The sequence below is a fragment of the Hyperoodon ampullatus genome (genome assembly GCF_949752795.1).
Source record: "Hyperoodon ampullatus genome assembly, chromosome: 1".
Classification (NCBI taxonomy): Eukaryota; Metazoa; Chordata; class Mammalia; order Artiodactyla; family Ziphiidae; genus Hyperoodon; species Hyperoodon ampullatus.
Genome location: NC_136914.1, coordinates 172,677,758 through 172,695,504, shown reverse-complemented (window position 1 = coordinate 172,695,504; position 17,747 = coordinate 172,677,758). Strand labels below are relative to the sequence as shown.

Here is a 17,747-nt window from a genome sequence, read left to right as displayed (position 1 = left end):
TGCCAAATGATAAGAGATTTATTTCCTAATCAAATGGAGTATTGTGCATATCATTCAGAAATGTGTTCCTTCTCATTTCACAGCTCCAAAAAGGAGTGGACAGGCATCAGAAGGGAAGAATTGTAGCTAACGTAGGAATAATAGGAATGAAAAAATCAATGTAGAGGTGTAATTGAAAGTAAGAACTGGTGCTTGAGGCAATTGAATGGTGATATTGTGAGCAGAAACCAAGCAGGATCAAGTAACTGCAAGATCAGGCAATTCACAGATGTGCATCTTTCTCCTTTCTGGGATAACGCAGGCCTTTGAAATTTTGAACAGGGATGTTATCAGACATGCCTATTCAAAGAGAAGTTTTCCCTCTAGTTCTTTTTCATGTCCTTTTTTTTTTTTTTTTTTTTCTTTTTCTTACAGAGAATGCCTGAGACCTGGAATGAGTCCAATCCTGCAACTTTGTGGCTGATATAACTGGACTAGGGCATGTCCCATTCTGTCCTTGAGACTATCTTAGCAACAGAATTCAATTGCTCCTGGCTGGCTCCCTTAATCAAGGCACATCTGACTGAAAGGATGACCAGGAATCCTTCAGCAGCCACATAAAACTAATTCCATCTCTCTGGGCTCAGTTTCTGAAAGAAAATTCCTGTAAAAAAGGACTATTTATTTTTCTTTACCAAATGAGAAATATAAAGAAGAAGATTTTAATGTGTTTTTATTGGGCAAGTGATTGCTATTCATGGACATTTTTTAACAAAAAAAAAACAAGATAATTCCCCTTGAGAAATACTCATTTCTCTGGTATTACCTTATGAGGACATTCACAGACTTTGCCCATCAATTCCAATAAAATCAATATCGCATTATGGTTGGAGTCAGGAAATCTGGACTGTGTGACCTTGGGCAAGTTACTTAATCTCTCTGCCACAATCTTATAAACAAACTGAAAATAATTCTAGCCATTTCAAGGAGGGAGAGTAAGATTAATGACAGCAAGTATTTTGGATGATTGTCTCTGTGGCTGTTTCTCCCACTCTCTCATTTTGTGTGTGTGCTTTTTTTACGTTTGATTTTCTTTAGAATCCAAATTCAGCCACCTACATACTGACACAAAGCCAAAGGTAGTTTCAAATGCAAGATGGCAACGCCTCCACTGGGCTGAATTTTGTGTCTCTGGGCACAGTTAGCACTTGCAATCTCCTCTATTTCCCTTCTGTGGGAGGAAGAGGCAACTGAGAAGTCCATATGGAAAAGAACTTTTGCATATATATATATATATATATATATATATATATATATATATATTACTCTCTCCACTCTGTTTCAATAATTTTGTGGCTTCTTGCTTTCAGGAATCCTGTTTCTTCAGCCCCAGTAAAATCTTCCAATGTTCAACTCGCTCATGTAAGAGATGAGCTGGTGTGGTCTTGCTCCTTCAGCTTAGACCTCTCTATTCCCTCCAGTATCTACCTCAAGTGTTTGCCCCACACTTTCACAAGCTGTCACTGCAGGGGATAAACCAGTCCTTACTGACCCACTGAATGAGTGCCCCATGACCTCACCAACTCTTCCAGTTGCCATCCCGACTCACCTTTTCTTTTGCTATCAGACTTATTGAGAGGGAAGTCTATTACTCATAACTTCCGTTCCTCTCCATGGTTATCCAGCTACCACTCCATCATTCTATTAAAACTGCTCTTTCTTCATCTCCGTTCTGGGACCACTTCATTCTAGAAATGTGAGCATTATCTAAAGTTGGGTCCTATTCTTCTGGTCAAGTTCATTCTATTGAGTATCTAAATTACCTCATCAATTTTCTTGGCTTCAGCGACCACTTCTATGTGGATGAATCTTATACCTATGGTTTTAGACATCTCAGCTCATAATTTGTTTTAAAATATCCTTTCCTACAATTTGGCAATCTAAGAGCATAAGTTACAGGCTTGGGGAGGTCACTTTGTGAGGAATCTGGAATACCACACTAAAGAGTTTGGATGTTATCCTACAAAGGAGTTCAGTAAAGACATTTAATTAAAGTTAGTAAAGACATGATATAGAAAAATGCATTATTTTCATTCAGTGGAGTGGAAGACGGGTTGAGAGCATAAGGGTGGGGCTTCCCAAGTCAGCAACTCTGATCCTCAATCTCTTTCCAGCCCTATGCAGTCACCATGCTGCAGCGAAACCCACATTTCAATTCTTGTGCTTTAAGAAAAAGCAGAAACAAACAGACAAGCTCAAAAGAAGTCATACCTGATTTCCCCTTCTTCCCTGCCAAACACCCAATTCATCATGAATTATTAATTCTCCCACTGTAACAATACACTCTGTAGAGTCTCTTCTAATTCATTTGCCATTCCCCCCACTTTTTAATTCCTGGCTCTTACCTTTTTTTATACTTAAGAAATAGCTACCTGATCAATTGATTTTACATTCTGCTACCCATCTAAAATTCCCATATTTCAGGTCTTGATGAATCATTCTGTTACTCAGGCAATCTTAATAAACTTCTATTGCCAACAAGAATTCTGAACTTCTTAGCTCTCACCCCCAAATATGGCCTGCAATTTCCACCACCATGCTTTTGCTCAAACCATATTACTTGCTTAATAGTGAGCCATATAATGCAATTGTTCTCTGAATTTCTGAATTGGTGAAGTACTTCTCTCTCCCATCATTCTAAGCATGCATTGCTACCATGGCTCTTCTAGGCTCAATTCATATCTACAATGGTTTATTATAGAGACTACATCTCTGAAGATTCAGTGTAACACTACTGGTCTTCCCTAGTAGTTTTTGCACCGTTTTGGTTTTTTTAATGAGAATTGGAGCATCCTAGCAGATGACGAACAATTTTACCTCACTGGTTGGAGGAACAGCCCTTGGCATCCTCATTAAGCGGTGCCCTTAATGCACAGGTATTTTTGTTTCTTCAGTTGACCCCTTTCCTGAGTCTCTGGCCTTGGTGCCCATAGCAAAGAATGCTCATGAGTTTCAAAGCATGGGTTGGCCAGCAGTTGTTTCTTTTAATCCAGCCTCATCAGCTTCTGAGTTCATGAAAATTCCTTTGAGATTCCAGAAATACTATTCTTAATCTTTAGCGCTATTGTAAGCGTTCATATTTTCTGTGTCTTCAGAGGTATTTCATTTGGAATTGCGTTAAACACAACTAACTAGTTGCTACTTTACAATGAAAATTGATTTTTGTTGGCACTTAAAAGCTTACCATAAACAGATGCTCAAAAAAAATATAGATGAAGTGAGTTAATAAAGCCAGAAAATAGTCATTGTTGTATTACACACATGAAATAAATATATGCCTCATTCTGACCACACTGACTTCTTTTGTTCCCTTGACTACGCAAGAGTCTTTCCCTCCTCGGGCCTATAAACAGGCTGTTCCCTCTGCATGGACCCCACCCCACTTGACCCTCACATACATTTCCATCTGTTTCCATTGTAGATCCTACTTTATCCTTCACAACTTAGCTTCAGCGTCACTTCTTCACAGAGGCATTCCCTAACTCCCAATATGTATTTGATTGGATCCCTCTGCTCTATGTTTTTCTAGTACCTCATAATTTCTTTCAGGGAGATTATCACAATCTGAAATTATATATTAGTTCAGTCATTTGTATGTTATCTATCACCCATTTTAACCTCAACTCCAAAAGCATGGAGTGTGTGCTCTAAAATGGCAGAAGCAATATCTGTTTCATTTGAAACTATATATCAGAAGTTTAGCATAGCTCCTTGCACATAACAGGAGATAGGAAATAAAAATTTAAGTCACTTTTGAGTACCCAAGAGAGAATTAAGAATGAAAAATAGCTTATGTATTTTATATAGCTTTTATATACTTTATATAAAGCTTCATATACTTTTATAGCTTATATACTTTTACAGCTTATATACTTTTACAAACATGACTTTTGAAATAATGGTCACTCTATGAGGCAGATGACACCATGACACTCAGGATCTTTAAGTCCTGAATCGATTTCCACAGTCTTTCAATCATTTCTCCAGAAAGAATTGCTGCTGACAAAGCAAGCCATCCAAAAAGAAAATGCTCAGAGCAATTCTAAACCCAGGGATAGTCTATTAGTGCTTAGAAATAATTTCAGGAAATCTGTGGTGAACACAAATTCTGAAGATTGAGAGAGTTATTATTCAATGAACACATCTTAAATTGAACACATGTCAAATCTCCATGGCATGTCCTTGATGGCACCGGCTCACTCATGTGAGACTTTAAAGTAAACACATTAGGGATGTTTAATTACTTTATCTTTTCAGATTAAAACTGTATATTACTCGGTGAAGTGGCCTTGACTCTGAGATATGCAAAATGCTTTTTGTTGTAATATATTCAATCTGTTGGAAATACTCCAAAATAGTTTCCTATTAAAGAAATCCTATGGTCAAGGCTTTGTAAGTAGGCAGCCTTTTGTAACATGAATAATGTCCTTGTCTCACTTACTAGTAATTATTTGACTATTGAATTTTCTCAAAGAAGGACTCTTGCAGAAAGTAGTCCCATCACGAAGCAAATAATCCCCTACCAAACTTGCTAAATCAGCCCAAATTCCAGGCAAACATAATTCTATTTTGTGTCTTTATAAGCAGGAAGGAAAAAGAATAACATTCTGTAAACTACTAATATTTCACTTTTTTCCCCTTAAAAAACAAAAACAAAATAAAGTCTCTAATGTAGATTACTTAAATTGACATGATCAATAGAGAATAATTGTGCTGTGGAAATGAGTGCCAAGGCTTAAAAGTCCCTTAGTAGAGGATAGTAATTACTGAGCTTCTGCCTTTACCTCTTGAACATGGACCATGTTATATGAAAGGCCTGAGCTGGAATTCAGCTCCTCTGCTTTTGAGCTGTTTATGCCTGTGGAAAACAAGCAGCTTAAAAATCCCACAGGTTTGTAGTGGGAGATGAATATTTCATATAAAGCCCATGGCATAGCACCTGCCATATAATAAGCCCTCAAAAAGCAATGACTATTAAGATAATGCAAACCCTTGAAGAAAAGAAGCAACCAACGGGAATAAATAAATGGTTTACAACGACTGCACAATATTTATATAATTAAAATGTAGACATTTTAAACAAGAGTGAATAATTGGACATTTGTGTCTGTGAAACAGCAGTGTGTGTGCATGTGTGTGTGTGCGTGTGTGGGTGTGCATGTGCACATGCGTGTCCCGTGAGTTCACGCACACATGATTTTTTTACAGGGAAATAAATGAAGAAATCTTAGCTGGTGGGTGAGGATTAATATCCCACCCAGTCAGTGTTATTTTCCTGTTCTGGATAGTATATCTAGATATTACCAACCCTTGCCTGACAGCACCTTTGGAGAAAAGTTCTCTTTTTCTTGTGTTATTTTCCATCTGGATCTAATTGAGGGGAAAAGAACAGCAAAAAGAAAAATACCATTTTGGTTGAGTTAGATTCCATCTTATAATATTTTGGGGGAAAAATTAATTGAATATGCACTGTTTTTCTTAGCCAAGACTATGTTCTTTTCTCCATCTCTTTCATGTGGCCATCCCAAAGTACCCAGATGTGACAGTATGCTGATCTCAAACCAATTTCTGGCAACAAAAAGGTATAGGTTTCCCTCCATGTTCTTTTGGTATCACCTTGATTAAGAAATTGTTAAGGAGGAGACTCTAAATACTGTGCAGTTTCTAAGAAAACCAACAAGCTGTTAATGAAGTAAATATCTGTTTAATTTACAAACATCAGTAGTGTAACTGATATTAGTCTGGAGAAAGACAAAGCACACTGAATTATACATGTACGTCTAGTTTTCTTTGTAAAAATGTTTTTGGAAAGAAACATCTGCATCTTTACAGGGTACCCTGGGATTTTAATGAGGGAAGAGCACAGTCCACTATAAATCCTTATCAATTCTACATTGTAATTTAGCAGCAAACATGTTAACATGGGAACATTAAGGTAATAAAGGAGCTTTATTGTTTGGGAAAAAAAAATCACAGTTCTTGACATTACAGCCTTTTCTCTCCCCGCCTCACCCTGGTAAAAGGGCAAAAAAAGTCGAGGAAATAATTAACTTGTAAAAGATCTACTTTTCTAGTGTCAATTGCTACACACCATTTCTGTTCTGTGAGGACACGCTGCAGAGGGGCGCTTCTTTCTGTACAATGACCGTCTCACGCATAGACTTTACATACCCTCTGCAGGTGTCCTGAATGAGGCCAGTAGGTCAGTGACACCAGTGGTCAGCTGTCAAGGTAAACAAACAGATCAACACATATTTATCCCAAGATAACACCCTATGTTAGTACTATTGCCAAAAAAAGCACAAAAGAATCCTGATTTTTAAGTTTGAAAATGTACAAAAATATCAGGACAATTATAAATTAATATATATTAAAGCATTGAGAAACAGCAAAAGGATGGCCTAGAATGTTAAGTACAATGTACTTTGATACAATAAATATTTCTCACTGAAACCGAATACTGTATAGGGCTGTTTAGAACTCATAGAAACAAAAATTCATATTATTACTAATTTATTTATCAATAATCTATTGGTTCTTTTTCATCTCCTTTGTCATTTATATTACAAAAAATTAATACTGGAAAACGGTAGATAAACACTTTTGTGTGCTTCTCCTGCTAACATGCTGACGTTTAAAAGGAAGATAAAATTTATTTTAGCACTATCGTCTCCTCTGATGAATGGAACCCAGGTCTTCAGGATACTTTATATTTTGCACAAAATATTTCTCATCCATTCATTCTGGCTGTGAATGCTGGTGTTCCATTCATCTGCCTTGCACCCTCACTCACACACATGTGCTTGGTCTGTCCTCATGAACTGCGTAGATGCAAACCAGGGCACAGGGGATTATGCTCTGGGCAACTTCACATCAGCAGAGAGAACCTCATCTCTCCCCTGGGTATGTGCTTCTGCTGGTCTCCAGCAAGTTACGAAGATGAATCCAAGTTACCATGGTTTCCATCGTTGCTCTAATGCCTTCAGGTGTATCATTCTTTATACTTCTCCAGTGTTGGGGAAGCTTTAGTTCAAGCATTTCTTTTTTTTTTTCTAAATGCAGAAAAAAAAAAGTCTTCATTCTCATAATAAAAATAAGTCTGTTCTGTATTTTACAATATATTTCAATTATTTCCACTATGAAGCATTCGTGAGTCCAACAGGGTCAAGAAGTATACATTTTCCAAAGACCAAAGCTGCCAGGGACGTGGTTTAGGAGGCGCAGTGGGTACAGCCACACTTCACCACCTTCTCAACCTCGTCCACAAACGATGACCCATCAGTGCATTCGAAAGTGTATTTCCGTCGCTTGCTCCTCAGAGGTCCGCAGCACTGCCCGCCTGCACACCCCCCTCTGCATTCCAACCGGGAGACCTTCTTAGTTGTTTGGCAAGCGGCATAGCCCTGCTGCTTTTGGTAATAATCTCTTATCCGTTCCCCTCGACAAGAGATTTCTAGAAAAGAACAAAAAGCACAAGCAGTTTAAGGGCAGTCGCTGTAAGTCGTGCCAAGTGGCCATGAATCTACAACTCAGTTCAGGAGACACTGCTTTCGCTTCCTGTTTGTAACGGCTATTTTCAGTGTTATGTTCATATTCCATATGATGGGCTGGTGGCACAGCCTTCAGTTCTTTGAAAAACACTTCTTTTCGGCCTTTATTTTCAGCAAAGTGAATACTATATATGTGGACTGTAAATACTGTGCTTTCGGGCTGACAAGAAAATTGGATTCCTAAATCTTTTCTTTTATAGCAAAAATATACATCTTCTGTTTTTACACTACTAACAGCTGGTTTTGTTTACCGAGGGCGCCGTTTCAGAGAGTACGCAATTTAATTTATTAGACCTGGAGTTTAATATCGTTCAATCTGTTACTTAATACAAGTAACATTCCACTAACTTCATAAATTACCCAAGTATGAACTAGTTCAAAAAGAGACATCTGCTAAAAGCCTCCATGGGCACGTTCCTCTCGTCTCATCCCTCTGATACACACAACAAAATCCCTGCCAGCTGGAGGCAAAGCACACTCTGATCACGCAGACGCAGGAGAAGGAAATAGGTGGGCTGAAATGTCAGCCTGTTTCCATCCCTCTCACCTGCATAATTTACTGTGATAAATCAGTTGATTCTAAGGTCAAAGGTGATTTTGTCCTAAAACTAGAGCAGAATTATTAGTACCGTCTTCTCTGTGCCAGAAGATGAATCAGTAATCTGTACAGATGTGAACAGCAGGTAAAGGTAAGAAAGAAGGAAAGTATATGTGCTCCTGCCTAAGGGAAAAGTAGTATTTCATAGCAAATCAAGTGTGAGAAGACTTGTGAAGGGTGTATGATATCTTGCAATGGAGGTGTGGGACATTTCACATCTGTGCCTTCTTATAATACTGTTAAGTAAATCAACAGCAGCAACTACAAATAGTGCAAAGACCTGGCATTCCTCATATCACTCCCCTCTGTGTGTCTTCCTTTCTCTCTGTCTCTGTTCAAAGATGGGGGGCCCTCTTGCTTTGCCAAGATAGAGGTCAGTGCCCCGCTGGGTTGGCTTACCTCGATCACAGTTGTCCCCAGTGTATCCACTGCTGCATTCACAGTAGGGCTGTCCCAGTCCTGAGAGCCTGCATTTCCCATGCTTACACTTGATTGCCTGGCAGGGGTTAAACAGATCCTCCTCTTCATCACAGAGGACACCCCCATGGCCCTCCAGGCACTTGCAGCTGTAGGAGAACGCATTGATGGGCAGGCAGGTGCCATGGACGCATCTGCAGTGGAGGACCGCAGGGATGGAAATGGGTCAGGCAGAGAGGATAAGAATGGAGGAGGGAGGCTGATGGATGGAATATAAGGGAGACGATGCTAATGAACTGACTTCTTTCTCTCCCTTCCCCCCCAACCCCCTTTCCTTCTTTCCTCTCTGGGGTTTTGCTTTGAGGGTTGGAGTGTGTGGGTTTAACTACCAAGCAGCCCAGACTCACTTATTTCCAAGACAGGGGTCATTGGTCCTCTGGTCACAGAGGGGCCCCGTCCATCCTTCCTGGCACTCGCAGGTGAAGCCGGACTGGGTGCTAGGCTGGCACGTGCCGTGGGCACACACCTTCTTGTGGCACGGCTCACAGCCGGGCAGGATGCCGGTCTGCATGGGCACCTTCCGGAAGTCCTGCAGCTCGCTGTTGATGTAAAGGTTCCGGATGCAGCCGTGGAAGCTGGTGCCGTTCTGCCCGGGGGCCTGGCGCAGAGCTGCGGCCACGTTGTTCTTCCCGGGCATGCCTGCGGGGGAGCACCAAGTCAGAGGTCACGCTCTTCCGCGGCTCCCCAGCCAGTGGCTACCCGGACCCTCTTAGCTCTTCCAGCGGGACAGGAGTCTGCGTGACTCATCTTCAGGAGAACCAGGCAGTACATGCATCCCGTCCTGTGCTTCTCAACCTGGCTGCACATCAGAATCACACTGGATCTTTGAAGAAATACTGATGCTTGGGACCTCAGCCCAGACGGATTTGATCAGATTATCTGGGTGGAGTGGGGGAGGGAGAAGGGATGTGTGTTTCTTTGTTTTTGTTTTTTTGGAAGATGCTCCAGGCAATTCTAATGCACAACTAGAATAAAGAACGTAGTTCATTGGCGGTCAATCTTTAGTTTCTAACATCTGTTTTGTTTTTCGTTTTTGTTTTTTTAAATAAAAAACCCTTATATGGAGGCATGAATCTATAAAACCTAAAATCAGGGCCACTGTACTTAAAAGCAAGGCTGGGAATGGGGGAGGGATTCATACTCCCTTCTACCTCTACACCCACCCCCTAACCTGGACACACAGCCCAGAAGCCTAGAGCCAGACTGATTCCCTGACCAATCCTGCCCCTTAAAGATGAAGGGCCCAGGGCCCAGAGAGCTCGGCGACATGCTCGGTGTCACCAGTAAGACTGGGTTAGAATTAAGCCGATGACACCAACTTCCCCAATCTCAGGTCATGGTTCAGTCCCCTGATTTTCAGAGGGTGAGAGCAGAGCTGGGGTTCACAGGGACCATTCACCCCAGTCCTGCCAAATTCTAAGCTGGCAGTTAGTCCAGCTCACCACTGGCAATGTCCCAAGCTCAGCCGTGGATGTCAGTGTCTGAAAAACTCACTCTGCTTCCAATCAGGACAGCACCTCATTCACATCCTTTTTTTTTCCCTTGCTAATTGAGAGTGAAACCTTCATATTCCAAGAAATCAGGACTATAAAAGAAATTCCTCCAAAACCAGACTTTGCAATCTTTGTGTATATATATATATATATATATATATATATATATATATATATATATATTCCACCAGTGACGGTCATCTGGTAACCCTTATCTGGCAAAACTGAGGAATCTTTCCATGGCCTAAGCCAGACCCCGAAATAGTTCCTGGATGGGATCCTACATGAGACAACCATCCAGGTCGCTGCGGGGGAGGGGAGGGAGCCGAGGCCTTTAGAGCAGCTGACCTTCCCCCCAGCGCTCACACCATCCCTGCACCTGGACTCTGAACTACTGGTTGGAGGGTCAAAGCTGGAAAAGACCAGGGCTGTCACTCTCTAGAGGGTTTGCTGGTTATAAAGACCACGAACCACAGTACTCTACTCTCTGGGCGCTGCCTTGTGGCAGCATCTCCTTTCCCATTTGAAGGAGCCTCATTCGAGGTCTAGCAGGCACCAAAGTCAGATAGCCGCTTATACAAAACCACTAGGCTAGAGGTCAAAGTCTGTATTTTTGGCCTGTGTGCACTTGGGCCAGTCATTTCCCCTCTCTGGGGCTTAGTTTTCTCATCTGTAACATGAGTGGATGGACCAGACCAGTTGTTTCCAAGCCCGTCATACATAAGAGCCACCAGAGGGGCGCTGTTGAGAAGGCAGCTTCCCAGGCCCCCATCTCTCCTCACCTGAGATTCTAACCCAGAATGAAGGTGTGGGCATAGAAATTGCAATGTTAACATGCAAGCTCAGGTGACTCTGGTGCAGGTGGTCCTGGTCACATTTGGACAGGTACTGAATTAGTGTCTAGGATTTGAAGGTCATGAGTTCAAGTTTTTAGTCTGTGTGTGTCTGGCCTTGGGAACTGGGTTGCTTTGTTGAGTGGGGTCAAAAGGATGAAATGTTCCATTTTCAGGAGAGGACTAGTGACTGGGAATTCCTTGTTTGGGGGTAAGTTCTTCTCACGTAGTCATATCCATCAATCCAAAACATGTGGACTTTAATGTCCACACATTTATGGTCCTTTCTTCAGAGGTTAAAAAAGAACTTCTTCCAAGACTATTTTCAATTAGTCACACAACACACATATGTGCACATGTCGAGACTAACTACAGACCCATGAAGTTCCACAGCAGGGAGAAGCAATTAGTAAATGTGTTCCTTCTATTCCCAAACTAACAATGATAAAGGTCTAGCTTTGACTGTAGTAATTTGTAAATGAAAATGTTGATACATCACACATATAGTTACTTTCAGTAGGATATCATGAAGTCAAGAGCTATCTTAACTCAACCTTTTCAGGTGCTTGGTAGACTTGTGACCAGGGAACTAAGTCTTAACTGAAAAACAGAAGTAGATCCATTTTTTTTTTTCCTTTAGCCTTTCCTCTATGCCATGGACCATAGCTGGAATTCAATCTATCAAACAATAGGTAACTTAGTGGACACTTTTTAGCCTTAACAAGCTCTACATATTACAAAATGACAATAAACGGACCAAGTGTCAACACTGATGTCTTCTGTCCAATGGGGGCATTAGGAGAAGATTTGTGATGCACGGAGGGGTCTCTATGTGCAGGTCTTTACTTTTTTTAAAAAAAAAAAAATATCCCTTTAAGTAATGTATGTTCTGGTTGGACTGTTATACAGAAAAACATAAAGATTACATTGCTTTGTATTAAGTAAAGCCTATATCATGGGTAGTTGAAAACCCAAAGGTAGGGAAACCTGCCTCCTTGTTTTGCTAGAAAATACTCCTGCAAGGGCCTAAGGCATGGAATGCATCACCTTTGGGCCATCTTCCTTGGGAAGTGTTCCTGTTTGCAGACTTTGAGAAAAAGGAGAGCTTGTTTACCTTGCTCTCCTTTGCTAATTCAGGTTCTCCTGCCTTTACCATAAAGAATTCAGGGCTGCAGTCTTAGGACTGCATTGTATTTTTAAAATCCGAATTACCCTTGAGACTGTCCTCTGAGTGGGAAGGAAATGAGCCCTGTGTGTTCTCTGGCAGTGAGGCTGGTTGGAAGTGGAAAGAGGCACCATCTGGATTCTTCCAGGCCCTCTACCCTTAGAAGGATTAGCACTTCTCAGTACTAATTTAAAACATTTTTTCCCCTTTTTGTAAACATGTTCTGGCCCAAGCACTCCCATTCTGTACTTATTATTTTCACCACATTCTAAAGGAGTCTTAAAAGATTGAATGAAATGATTTCTAATGAAAACATAATAAAATCAAGTGAAGGACAAGTCCAGAAATAAACGAAAAGCCACAGAACTTAGACTGCTTCCTTTTCTGCTCCATGTTAAGAAGGTGAGTGGCAATGCAGGTGGCTTTGGGGTTAGACAGACCTGAACTCAAACGAGTTCTCTATCAACTTGGACATATTCCATGAAGTCCCTTAGGGATTATAAAACAAAATCATACCTACTTCCTAAAGTCTCTGAGGGTTAAGACTGTAAAAGCAGCATTGCATTGAGCACACAGCATGTGCTTAGTAAACACAATTTCTTTCCTCTCCAACCACAGGTAACATCTGTGACTTGCTTCACCCATCCCAAAGCAACTGCCGTTCATGGTAATGCAGACAAGAATGGACGGCTTTTGCCTGTTAATGAATCCCGCGGTGTGATTCCCATGAAGCAAATAGATCAGTCAACTTGCTGCACGGACTTAATATGAGATACTTTCATTACAAATGTATTATGGTTTCATGAAGACGTGACTGCCTTCCCCACTCCTCTGGCACAGAAGGGATATTTCTTTTTCAGTTTTGTATTCTTCATGCACCTATTAATTTAGTTCTCAGCTTATGGGAGGTGCTCAATAAATATTTACAGAAATGAACCAAAGACTTTTAACTGCTTTAAAAAAATCAGAAGTCTATCAGTGTTCAGATTTTCTACTGCTGACATTATTAAAAACAGAAGTGCTCTGGAATTTCAGGAAATTTCCCAAAATGCTTTTAGGGAAGGCTTTGAGGGGTTAAGAAACTTATGCAGAATCCCAAGATCGTTACTGTGAAAATAATGATGTGAGGTTCATGAAGATACCTATCATGGTGAAGAAATTGGTTACATTGACCTGTTCTGAAACTTTAGCTTATTTATCTGTAAAATGAGTTAATTTTATCAGTCAATTCAATGTAATTTAATTCAGTGCAACTCAATTCAAAATCATATGCTTTCTTGGTCCTTTGCCTGAAATTTGAAATTCTGTCTCCAGTATATATTTACTCCTCCAGATAGAGGTAAAAGTACAAGCTCTCTCCATCACAGGTCTTCTCCTCTGAGCTCCTTCAGAAGTTTGCTCAGACTCCATCCCTCATCTATTTACTCATCTGCCTTCATGCTGCTTAAAAATAAAGTCGAGTCTTCACTCTGTCATTCCAGGCCTTAATCCACCTTTCTGACCTTCTCCCTTGTTCATTCACCATAAGGTCTTAGCTAAAGAGAAGTACTTCCTGCTGCCCCAATACAAGTTGTATGTTTAATTTGTTCATTCATTCATTTGATTTCATTAATAATTATCCCATCCTGTACATGAGTTCGCAGCTGACAGTAGAGGCATTCCAGCATAGTGACATTTAACTGAAGCTGGTAGTGTTTGCTGTCTTAATAGTGCTGGGGTGGGTCATGCGCTCCTCAATTTGCATCACACTTGACTCCCCATCTTCTTCATTGTCTGTATTTGACCTCTAACCAGCTTTCTTTTTCCTATACACCAGAATAGTAAGATTAGATTATATGATGTTTAAATCACCTAGTATGTGACAGACACAAAAGAAACATTAATGTCCTTCTCCACTCCAACCACAGATTTTGTTAGACCCAGAGCCAGGGTTATAACGTGGTCTCTTATCACCCATTTAGGGCTCTTTCTTTTCTATCCTTGCTGTCCATCTTTCAATGACTGATCAATGACCATGGCACCAGGTATCAACAACTTCAGGATCAGTCTGTGATGAGCATCACAGGGTTTGGGAATCCACGGAATTTGGAAAAGAGCTTACCTCCGACATAGAGTGGGGAGTCAAAATTCAAAGTGGACTGCTTTGACAAGTTGGTGATGATTTTGGGGCTCCCTCCATCCACAGAGAGGGAGAGACTCTGATCCAGGGCGAGTAGTTCCACAATGTGAAAATTTCCATCATTGATTGTCTCCACGCTATTAAAAAAAAAAAAGATAACTTAACTGATCCTCCAATTTTATATTTATTAAAGAAAAGAAGTTACAATTCAAACTCCAATAAGCTCTTTTTGGGAATAGATACTCCTATTTAACATTAATAAAGATAAAGGCCAGTAGTTGATTTTAAAATAAAAGATATTTTCAAGGAGATACAATCATTTTTTATTTCTTGGGTAATACAAAATACAAAATAAGTTTGTTCTCCCATTGGGAGAAGTGCAAATGAATACATTTTGTCATTATCCAATCACATTCTCCCAGTATGTAGAAATTCCAAAGCATAAGTTATGCATTTGATTTTAAATGCCACTAAAGTTTCATTTGTTCAGATACTGTTACTCCAAATTGTATTCAAAAGACAACTAACTTATACCTGTGCCAAATATACTTTTTAGACATTGATCTCAGGGGATCATTGGTCTCTGCACTCTTAAGCACTACACAGTAATACTTATCAGAATCAAACATACATATAAATGCAGGAAGAACCAACTTGGCAGGATCACTGCACTTTTTGAAATTTGTTAATTGATAATATACTCTCACTTTCTTTGCATTTTTCAGAAGGATGTCCATCAAATGATATTACTGTGAAGACGATTACACTCAGTGGAGAGGTGGGAATATAACAGATTAAACAGAATGCTTAACACAGTCATATCTAGGGAGTCCAGTGATGACAATGGTTCTTCAATTTCTCTTCTATAACTTTAAAGGGACAGGTCCAACAATCATTACATCCACCTTCTTAACAATTTGAGAGGGCTTATGGAAATTCATAAAATGGACAAAAACAAAGAGATTAAGAAACAGGTAAATGGAAATTGAAAATGAAGTTGGGTGCAATTAGCAGGTAGGTGCTATAAGGTTTTAAAGGGTGGCTGTCAATCTAACACAGGTGTTACATCAGGCAAAGATGCAAACAGGACAAATTGAAACAGGAGCAACAAAGAAAACAGGATCAATAGCGAATATTAAAGAACTAATATACTGAGATGTTGACTCAAAAGATTGGAAAAAGGGCTCAAAAAGGGAAATATGGGAACATACTATAAGGAGGATCATGAATACCTAATAGTCCCAATTCAAGAAGATTGCTTAAATTTCCAAGCACTGATATTTAAATTTGCAAATATGTCAAGCCTGGAAAATAACAGAAAAATGTATGGATATTTATTCATGGTTCTCACCACAGGAGTCTAATCCTATTCCATTGTTTGCTGACATGGAATAAAATGTTTTTGTGATTTGACAACAATATAAACCACTCTGAAGAGCTGTGAAAACACCTGAAGTTCTCTGGTGTTAAGTAGTTAAAAGTGTCCACGTGTGCAGGAATTTTAAATTACTTGTTTCAGATATCATTTTAAAAAAAATAAATGTTAGATGTGCCAATCAATATTTTTGCGTTTTACACATTTAATTATCCCAACACTTGATACCACTAAAATCAACAGAGGAAACAATATACAAGGAAAATACTTTCTAAATAAAGTTGCATACCAGCTGTTAGTGGTCTTAAATAATACCAACTACCGGTTAAACATACAGATTTTAGAATCAGATAAGCCTGGATTTGAATGCTGGTCTTGCATTTATTAAATGTTTGACCTTAGGTAAGTAACTTAATTGCTAATAAACTTCAATCTTCTCTTCGGTAAATGCTAACAAATATTCCCCCCTCCTATGGCTAATTTGAGGTCTATCCCTATGAAATGATTTTTTAAAATGCAGAACAAAACATCTAGCCTATAGAAAGTACAAAGTTACATGCTAGATATTAGTATCATTACCGTCATCATCACTACCACCACCACCACTGTCATCATATAAATAATCCAATACGACTTCAGAATCTTCTTCAAGAAGAAATTAGTCAGGCTTTATTTTTAATATTGATTGTAAGATAATGCTAAAGCCTGGCAGAAATACAATAACTTCTTTGGGGACATATTCAAATTATTAGAAGTTTTAAGTAAAACATTAATATAAAGATATACATAGAGAAGGTGGTAGTCAATTGCTTTTTCCTTTGTCTTCATATACAACTCTTTAAGTGGTTTTATATGAATGCTCTGTGAACAATGACCTTATTTAATTTATAAATATTAATAATGGGCCCCCCTTTTCCCTTTACTGTTGCAAAGAAAAAGACTCATTTGTACCAGGGAACTGGTTCTTGGTCACACATCAGTCTTAGGCAATCGATCTAGATATGTCATTGTTGATGATGGTGTCTGGTGCAGTGTAACTGAAAGGTTTAATACCTTTAAAGTTCTGCACACTCTAAAGCAGTGTTTCAGCTGGGAAGCTGGAGGTAGGTAGTTTCATTATTACCTCATTTTACTTCCTACTCCTTTATTCCTTTCTTTTCTTTTTTCTTTCTTTCTTCCTTTTTTTTTTTTTTTTTTTTTGTTTCCTGAGTACATGTCTTTAACTCCCACTAATTGTAAGCTCCTTTAAATCAGGGACCCTGTATTATTTATTTCTTCCTTAATGTATCCAGCAGTGTCTGGTAAATAGTAAATGCTCAATAAATGTATGTTAAGTAAATTAAAGATAGGGGAGTTGTATTAAGAATAACATATAGAGTTTATTTAGTAATACTAGTTGGATTACAGTTATAGATAGACAAGATCCTTCAGGCATACTTAGGACAGGACATCCAAAAGATTCATTTTATTAAAAAATTTGGAATTTTCAGCGGTGATATCCTGAAAGATAATGTTGGGAGGTAAGTCTTGCTCAGCTTATCCTAGCTCCTGTTAGATGTGTGACACTGAGTTACTGTGACTTCAGGTAATTTTTCTCTGCTTTCTTTTCCTCACTAGGGAAATGCAAGTAATAAGATCAAAGAATTGCACAGCACCTACTATGGGGCAACTTCACATGCATTAACTCATTTAAGACTCACAACTCTAAATTTGGGCACTTAGGGTACCCAAGATGGCACAGCCAGTGGCTAAACAGATTTGAAGCCAGGTTGTCTGCTTCTAGAGTACATGCTTTTAACTATTATCCATCACTTTTAAAATAAAAAACCTGAAGAGTATCTAGTACTGTACAAATGGCATGTGTTTGTTCTCACCACTAGCCAGCCTTTAATAGATGATTTCTCTCCCAAACATCCCAGGAATAAAGTTCTATGGAAAAAAATCTTATATGATGGTTGCACAACTTGGTACATTTACTAAAAATCATTGAACGCATATGAGATATACAGATTTCAAACTTGTTTTTGGCTTATCTTTTCCCAATTATAAGTGAAGTTCAGACTGACTGCACTTTTCTCCTCCCAAAAGCTTTCAATGT

At 39.3% G+C, this 17,747-nt stretch overlaps 1 protein-coding gene across 3 annotated transcripts in view; it reads right to left on the bottom strand.

The window, feature by feature from the left end:
- Positions 1-7,250: 7,250 nt before the first annotated feature.
- Positions 7,251-17,747, bottom strand: part of SLIT2 (slit guidance ligand 2) — a gene marked incomplete at both ends in the record, with an annotated part of 384,978 nt that continues 374,481 nt past the window's right edge. For all 3 annotated transcript variants that reach the window (XM_079697609.1, XM_079697610.1, XM_079697611.1), the window contains 4 exons: positions 7,251-7,492; positions 8,587-8,798; positions 9,012-9,303; positions 14,257-14,411. In XM_079697609.1, coding sequence (XP_079553735.1) covers positions 7,251-7,492; positions 8,587-8,798; positions 9,012-9,303; positions 14,257-14,411 — 901 coding nt within the window. The remainder of the gene's footprint in view (positions 7,493-8,586; positions 8,799-9,011; positions 9,304-14,256; positions 14,412-17,747) is intronic.